Genomic DNA, 9,330 nt, shown 5'->3' on the forward strand with positions numbered 1-9,330 from the left:
TGTTCAATATTTTAAAAGTTTTAAAAGTACATAATTAAATAATATACAAACCCAACTAACCATTGTTTGACAGGTTTTATTCCCTGTTGTTGCACCCAGCCCACTTCTTCATTGTTTTGATATTGATCATAACTTGTATGAAGTTATACACCCGTGTGATCCAGGGTGTGTAGATTTTCATGCCAGTGTTCAATATGTGGTATGTTTTCACACCGTTTGGCAATAAGTATGTTAAATATCTGATTTAATTCTTATATAGCGAACTTATTTGCTTGGCATTGTCTTCTGTCTAATGGAAGAAGCAGGTTAAGTGCAAAGCTTTCTTCCATGATTCCAAAGCTGCATGCTACATATTTTGTAGTAGCCAAAGAGTATGTTCTGAATAAAAGTTTCTACGTCGAGCGTGATACTGGAATTTACATGATGCGACATATGGAGACGTACAATGGGAATAAGTGTCGGTATACTTTAAAGTTGCTCAAGGACGTAAGTCTCCATTATTTAAGTCAAATTTTTAGTTGGTGTTTCTATATTTCCGACGCTTGAAGCCATCAACATGCATGTATTAGCTTTGTTCTTTCATGAATCAGCCTTGTATGTGTATTAGATATGTAGGTATGTGTATTAGATATGTAGGTATGTGTATTAGATATGTAGGTATGTGTATTAGATATGTAGGCTCTGCGGTTGATTTCACTTTATATCATTGTTCAGAGAACTGATGTGAAGCGTTACATTGTGAGGGTTTGCAATGAAATTTTGACTTGGCAAGACAACATCGTGAAAGATCAAGTGACGTCTAAAGCAAAGGCTTACAAGAATGGTGTGTGATTCGTAATCGAAATCTATTACCAACAATGCTTCTCATTACTATATGATGACTCCTGGTTTATTAAAAGTGTGCTATGGTTATGTAATTGTTCTGTGTTTTCCCTTTTTCTCCCCAGGAATGAAGTTCCACGAGACTTGCCCTATACAGATGAACACTTGATGAATTTTATTAGGACAAATGTGGCAAATAAGGAGTAAGTTATCACTGACCATATAGCATCTTTTTGAGTTGTTTTTGTCCACTTTGCTGTTGTGTGTGCATCTAATTACAATATGTGCATTATTAGTGACATTGTTGTAGACACTCCATGGCTGCAAGTAACCCAAGAAGGAATGTCGACTTTGTTTGGAGGAAAATGGATCATGGATATGGTAATTGACCTTGTTGGTCTTCGTTTAACACTTGAAAGACCAAATCTTGTGTACTTTCCGACAATAATGAAGGTATTCATATTCATCCTTAGTAACCGCTAATGTTTCTACTTGGAATTACCAACATTTTTCACAAATTTTCTCAACTTTCAGGATGTTGTCGCTAAAAACAGTTTTCAAAGTCAGTACATTAAGCTTCAGTACTTGCCCAAAAGTCTAACCAAAGCTAAACTGGTAATTATCCCGTCACTTTTTAATTTTATTATATCTACGGAATTTACTACTTTGAAAGAACTTAATTAAGTTCTTGCCCAAGAAAGAACTTTATTAAATATCTGTCTAACTTTGTTTGTATATTATCCCGTCGAATCGGTAATTATCCGCTCACTTTTTCATTTCCGTATGGGCGTTTTTGCAGGCTTTCTTCCCTTCTTTGTGTTGACCGTGAACATTGGTTTGCTTGCGTGTCGACTTTGTTAAAAAGACCAACTATATACTTGACTCAAACTTGCCTAGGCGTCCTGACACAAGATGTAAATTTTTAGTTGAAACGGTATGATTATATCCGTATGCCTTAGGGGTTTGTTACCTCAATTTTGTGTTGGTTTTCCTTCGCTTTTATATTATTGTGTTTATCTTTTTTTGGTTTTTTGTAGTTATTTCCTGCTTTGGGGATTATTGCAAGAGACTTTCCAGGATACAAAAAGCTGTTGCAAATAAACAATTTTCCGTTTGTTTGTGGGATGTGCCTCGACAAAAGAATGGGTACCTTGTTTAAACTATACTCTACTCGTGATAAATATTTTCGATGGGATACACACCATTTTAAAGCGTTTAACAAATTTCCTTATTTGCAAAAGGTATTCTTGCGGAGTCTATTTGCTGAAGTTTCTAGAAAACTTGAGTTGTCAATCATTATGGTCCGATCAGACTTGTTACGAGGTAATGATGTCTAAACCAAGTTATATTAGTCAAATATTATTCGGCATATTTTATTGCAACACTTTCAATATTGTTGTCAAATATATATGCAGAATTTGGATGAATATGGTGAGAGTATGATTGTAAATCTTATCAGATGGGAGGAAAACAAGAGAACGGTAATAACAATATCTTCCGAATGCTTTATCTATTTTTGTTTCTATTATTTTCCAATCAATTTTCAATATTGATGTCAAGTGACTTTAAATGTAACAATATTTCCCTACCTTTTTTTTGTAGGATTATACCTAGGTGTTTTTTTTTTGCAAGAATATGGTGAGAGTTTGTGTGCTTAGCAAATGGGAGTGGCAGAGAACCTTCTCATTGTCTTTTGTTGATTCTTTGATTTGGGCAGGCATTAGTTTGTAGGTGGACTAAATTTGTAGGTTGCAGATGTGTAGGTATTCCAAGTAACTTTTGCGTGTATGGAAGACCCTCCTACGTGTATGAGAAGGCATTGTATGTGTATGCAATACCTTTCTACGTGCATGTAATTTGTCGACTTTCGGGTCTGTTTAACGAGACTTGAGCGTGCCTGAGGAGGCGTTATATGTGAATGGAACAGCTTTTTAACTGTATGGGGCACAATTATGTCACTAGATTATGGCCTTTTTTAATGAGACTTGTAATGAGAATTACCCCATTTGTCAGGGTGTTGTTTTAAAATCCCAAAGTAACTTGCATATTTACATGCATGAGAAGGCGTTATATGTGTATGGAACAGCCTTCTACATGCATGAAAATTTTCAAAACAAAATTACTTGCATTATTTAGAGTTACCAATGTACTTTGAGCGTGACGTCTTGCCGGGCCGTGCCTAAAGTCTTGATAGGATTCGCCCGACTTCTTTAATAATCACTCACATTTAAGTTTCGAGACTTGAAATGAGAATTAAAATGGCCTTCTATATGCATGGAATAACCTTTTAGTTGCATGATATTTAACGACTTGTCATACACGATGATGATTCAACTAATCACATTTAATGCTGGCATAAATTGGTCACATGTTTCAGCTTTCTAATTACCAAATTTGGAGAAACAATTATCACATGTGCATAAAATGACTTCATACGTGCATAAAATGAGATTGTATGTGCATGTCATAATTGCTCAGAGAAATACATGTTTTTAAATCTTAAATCGAATCACAATTTCATCTTCTCAAATATACAATTTAAGAATCCGGAAGCCTCCCGTTACATTTATTACAAAATAATTGTTGACTTCTCAAATGATGCTCAAAAATAATCCTAAAAACTTCAATGATGCTCAAAAATAATCCTAAAAACTTCAATGATGCTCAAAAACAAGTGTTGACTTCTCAAATGATGCTCAAAAATTCATTTGCACGATCCAATTCCTCGCAAAAAACTTCAATCTCACACATAAGAAAGCAAATGTCAACAAAGATAAAAATTAGAGGGAAACAAAAAGGGTAAAAGTAGAAAACTTGCGCTAATAAGAGACATCACTTACTCGACTATTTGTCAGTGATCCTTTGGTCGGTCACAATTCCTGCTATCGTGGTTCGCCATCTGCCCACAAGCCTTGCATCTTCTTAGTGGTTTCTTATTGACTTCCCCTGCTCTTTCTCTTTGTGAAATCATTCTTTTCCCCGAGCCTTTGTTTTTGCATTGTCTTGGCGGCAAAATTGTAATTTCGCTAGGCACGCTTGTACCCAAGAGCATTCCAATTTCCGCATTTTTGTCCCTTTTCTTTCCAATACTACTATTACCACCATCATCAGCGACACTACTTGTTGTTTCTGCAAGTACCCTTTCCTTGAACTCGCGTAAAATGGTTAGTAACTCATCACAATTAACAGGACTCTGTTCAACTAGTGAGACACAAGTGAACATTTCTGACCACAATTCAGTCAGTTTGTTCTTTTGTGCATCGACTGATCTGCAATCAGCAAGCAACTGCCCATCAGAATTGAATATTGGCTGGCAGGTTGCTAGTTTGCTCCACCTATTTAGTAGGTATTCGCTTGGAATTTTCTCAAAACCATAATCTTTAAGAACACAGAGAATATGTCGACAAAGTATTCCATGTCGTTCAAATTTCTTGCAATTGCATACTAGTTTCACTTCAGCTGTCTTATAACCCACCTTATAGTCTTTCTTTCTCTCACGATCCTTGACATCTATGTATAGAATTGCATGATTCTTATCTTTTTGTTTGTCCCCAATGGCACATGTAAAGCATGCTGCTTTTATTTCCACTTTGAACTCCTCGAAAATTCTCGGAGTGTAGGTTTCGCACGCATGCTTTTCCAGTGTCTAGAGGAGTAGCCAAGTCGGGAAACGAGTACTTAGATTGTGCAATCGGTTTTGATTGAGCCCATCGTTGTGTATCCATTGCACTCTCAAAGCGCATCCAAAATTCAACAAGGGTCAAATTTGGATTAGTGAAATTGCTAAAAAATGATTTTTCGACTCGGACCTCGAGGTGGTTCTCATCAACCCTCCTAATAACAAGTCACGAAAGTAAGTTTGGAATCCAAAAATGTCTAATGCCATACTTTTCTGAAGCCACTCATTATCCGACAACCCATGAGCTTCCACAATGGATGTCCATCTTTCCTCAAATTCAGCAGGCTCCACATCTTCGCCCCAAACACATGAGTTTATCTCTTTCAAAACTCGTTTCTCTACATATAACAGCCCTACCTTCTCTGGCAACTTCTTCAATATGTGCCACATGCAATATCTATGTTGCACTTTATCTTTAAAGACTTTCTTAAGTCCTCCTTCTATCCCCAAATCTTCGTCAGTTATTATACACACAGGATAACGACCCCCCATAGCTTCTAGGAATTTCGTAAATAACCAAGCAAATGACTCCTTGCTCTCATTAATAAGAAGCCCAGCCCCAAAGGTCACACATCTCTTATGATGATCCACCCCTGTGAAAGGGGCGAATATCATTCTATACTTATTTTTCCTAAAGGTAGTGTCAAAGGATGTCATATCCCCAAATAGCAAATAATTTTTAATACTAATAGGGTCAGCCCAGAAAACATGTGACAATCTACCTTTCTCATCTACCTCAAAGTCAAAGTAAAAGGATGGACACATTCTTTTTATTTTCATAAAATGCTCAATAAGCATTTGAGCATCCCCTTCTGACAAGAACTTTTTGATATCCCTTGAAAAGTTTTTAAAGTCTTCCAATGAAGCACCCACATTCTGATAACCTCTGACATACTCCTTAAACATCCTATAGGTCATAACTGGACCTTTGTTAACCTTTGAGTTGTCAACTATCATTTTTTTATGAACTATATTCAATTCTCTCGTTTGCGTCAGATGTACCATTGTTAATGGTGTAGCTGGCATATGATTATGCCCTTCAACAAAACCATAAATTTGGTATTGACCGTTAGCAATTCGTTTAAACTTAATCTTAGCAAGGCAACCTACCCTAGTCCTTTGCCTACGGTGTTTTTTGCCTTTGGCTTCACATTCTCCAGCCTTATTACACAAACAAGTTTTATGTGTAGTGACACCCTGTTTATTCTTTTGTGAGCCTTTCCTAGTCACAAACCCACATTCTTTTGCATATGCTTCATAAAAGGCAATACAGAGTTCAAGTGTATCAAAGACCATACCAATAACAGGCTTGAGATGGGTAGGAAAACCAAAAATCCGATTCATGTTGCTTGAACCGGACGCCTCCTCCTTCTCCTCCTCCTCCTCCTCTGCATCCTCTATTACCTCTGCCTCCTCTATTACTTATGCCTCGTCTACTACGTTATCTGCAAATGTGATGAAATTAAAGTAGAGTTAGGATTTAGATTTACTGGATAACTCAAGTATACAACAGCACGGTTATATAGAAAGATTCGATCATTCAAAGACAAACAGTTCAACGAAATTATACCTTGTACGATTTCAGGAACATCAATGTTAAGGGCAGATATTTCTGATATGGATTGAGATGCAATAACTTCAACCATCTGTCCTTCATTTGTAATGTCATTTGTAATGACATTAGAAGAACTACGCGACCCCATTGAACTAAGAATGTCATTGCTGCAATAACGACGACTTAAAATTAAGTTACTGACAATAAAATCATATCAGAGAATTATTACTAAAACTAAATTTAGAATTTTTGATGCACATATCAATAATTTGATGCACGTAGCTAATAGTTTGACGATTGCAAAACCTGTCTAATTCATAAAACTGAGCCAACAATATCTCGATTTCAACCAATTTACCCAATTTCTAATTTTAAAGAACCCTAATTTCTCAAATTACGAAACCCTAATTGCTCAAATTCAACAACTTTAATCGATTAAGTGAAAAATTACAAACAGATCAAACTGTAAACCGTAATTTTAATCGATTAATTGAAAAATTAGAAACAGATCAAACTATAAACCCTAATTTTAATCGATTAATTGAAAAATTACAAACAGAACAAACTATAAACCCTAATTTGACGCACATAGCAACAATTTGATACACGTAGCTAATAATTTGACGATTGTAAAACCTGTTTAATTCATAAAACTGAGCCAACAATATAACGATTTCAACCAATTTAAACAATTTCTCAAATTACCGAACCCTAATTTTCAAATTCAACAATTTAATCAGCAATTTCGAAATATTACCTTGAATTAAAAGGTTCCATTCATGAAGGACGCGTCGAATAGGCAGATCGTTGAAGAGATTGATGGATCAGTAGTTGAGGATCAATGGTGTTGTGAAGATGGTGATACTCGAGGAGAGACAAAGAATGATGAGAGGGAAACGAAAATAGGAAAATGACAGAGTTTAGAATGTTTAGGGGCAGGTGGTTGATTTGCGCGCGCGTTAGTATTGTATTAGATTAGATTAAGGTGGTTCTCATGGTTCTCATTATATGGGTGGTTCTCACTGGATCCCGACCCTATATATATATATATATATATATATATATATATATATATATATATATATATATATATATATATATATATATATATAAATTAAAAGTAATTCCTCCATGTAACATCATGACAAAATGATTACCAAACATAACTGTCCCAAAAATGATTATCAAACGATTATATAAACTTAACAACCGCATAGAACGATAATTAAAGAAGATTAGTAACCACATAGAATTATAATTACTTCATACCGTCGTGATACCACTCATACTTGTTTTTTCAGTGTGCATTCAGTAAGAGGTGCTTGGTTTTGGTATCTGATTGGCTGCAGATGCCAATCCCTGAGCAGCAGATTATTAATTGGTGGATCAAGTATAGGCATAGATCTTTGCTGGTGAAGAAAGTTATGGCTGTTGTTGTGACAGCTCTGATTTATAGCATTTGGAATTGCCGGAACATAAGCAGGTTAGAGGGATTTGTTCCTGTCCCTGTTGTCGTTGTTAAACGTTGTAAAGAAGAGATTAAAATGAGATTAAGATGTAATAGTGTATGCTCAAATGTTAGGGGCGTACAAGTATGGTGGAATCATATTTGTACAAACTGATACTTGTACTCTTAGGTGTCAAAACCTTAGGAAATTTGTAAGGGTTGGTTTATAATTTTAATGAAAGCTTACATTTTCCCAAAAAAAAAAAAAAAAAAAAAACATGTAGTCGATTATCCAAGTCTATTACGAGAAAATATGGTTAATAATAAAGTTTATTTTGAAATTAAATGAAGGCCATGATGGATAAACGCCATATTAGGCAAATTTAATAGATTCCGGCCTTAATAGAAGATTGACCAATCAATCTACCAATTTCATGTGTTCAGTAAATGACGTATTGTATTAGTATATATTGGTCGGAATTTACTATTTTTGAATATGCTGCTACGGAGCATATTGTGACAGCATATTTAATTTATATATGAAAGTAATCTAATTCTCATATAACCTGCTAATTACCAAACACTTTTTTTTTAAAATTCTACTAATCAATTAATAGTCAAACTAGTTTAGACCTCATGCATTATATGCACGGTACTTAATGTTTAATATTTTTTTAACTTATTTAATATTGGTACCTTATAGTTGTTTACATTTCTCATCATTGTATTTTGCTTTGATAAATAAAAGCTATAACTGAAATTTAGTTAAGAGAATTGGGTAATGAGTTAAAATGTATTTTAATGAAAATAATTTTATAGCATAAAGCTAATGAGTCTCTTTTTTTTTTTCAATTTTTTTGTCACGAAAGTAATAACAACGATTTCTAAGTATGGTTTTATACGAAATATAGGTTAACTCATCATCTAATAATAGCATCAGTAAAAGATTTAGCAATTTATAGTTTTATATCAATTTTATTTTATTTTAATTAAAATATTATAGCTTAGAGTTTAGTGAAAATAATATAATTTGATGAAATGATTATTTTTAATGAAAATATAATAAATGAATTAAATTGTACTTCCTCCATTCTCATATGATGTACCCATTTTATTAAAATACTCCACTCATATATTCAACAAATGGGTACATCATATAAAAACGGAGGAAGTAATTGTTAGTTTCTTATTTAGTAAATGAACATAATTATCATTAGTTTCCTTTTTTGAGAATATACATTTTGGCGGGAAAATGTTAGAGATCACCTGTTCATTTAGTAAATAGGGGATTTGCTACTAAAATCTGCTGACCATACTCTTTTAACATTATCCGCTATTATAAATCTACTTATGGCGTTTGCCAAATCACCGAAGTTGGGAGTATTTTAAGAAACCACGTATAGTTTTAATTATTCCTATTAATCCTAAAATTTATCATTTTATCTGTTTCATTAAGTTGTTTACATTTGTTTTTTGCACTAATTTTTGGGAAGGAAAGCTTTAGGTGGGGTATGTTGTAAGAGTTAAGGGGGTATTTGGTTCAAACACAAAAGATATAAGGTATGAGTTTGGAATGAGTTAAACTCATACTAAGTGTTTGTTTGTCAAACATAAGGTTTCATACCCATACCTCAAACCCATGAGGTATGAGTTCTCATACCCAAGAAGGGGGTGGGTATGATATTGATACCTATGGGTATCAAATTAAAACAAACAAAAATGTGAAAATAAAAATTATGGCAATATTATAAATGAAATTTTATATAAATGATTGATAAATCTTTATTTTCGTAATTTTATAACATTAAAAAATATTACTTAAAATAT

General features: G+C 33.9%; 1 protein-coding gene across 1 annotated transcript; it reads right to left on the reverse strand.

Annotated features, from left to right (window-relative positions):
• Window positions 1–3,673: 3,673 nt before the first annotated feature.
• LOC141587970 (protein FAR1-RELATED SEQUENCE 5-like) lies at window positions 3,674–6,204 on the reverse strand. The gene is made up of 3 exons (XM_074409431.1): window positions 6,072–6,204; window positions 4,711–5,916; window positions 3,674–4,332 (listed from the first exon to the last, which is right to left on the reverse strand). The coding sequence occupies exons 1-3, from the start codon at window positions 6,202–6,204 to the stop codon at window positions 3,674–3,676; spliced, it is 1,998 nt and encodes a 665-aa protein (XP_074265532.1).
• Between the last annotated feature and the right edge of the window lie 3,126 nt (window positions 6,205–9,330).

This window comes from Silene latifolia, chromosome 6 (assembly GCF_048544455.1).
Source record: "Silene latifolia isolate original U9 population chromosome 6, ASM4854445v1, whole genome shotgun sequence".
Taxonomy (NCBI): domain Eukaryota; kingdom Viridiplantae; phylum Streptophyta; class Magnoliopsida; order Caryophyllales; family Caryophyllaceae; genus Silene; species Silene latifolia.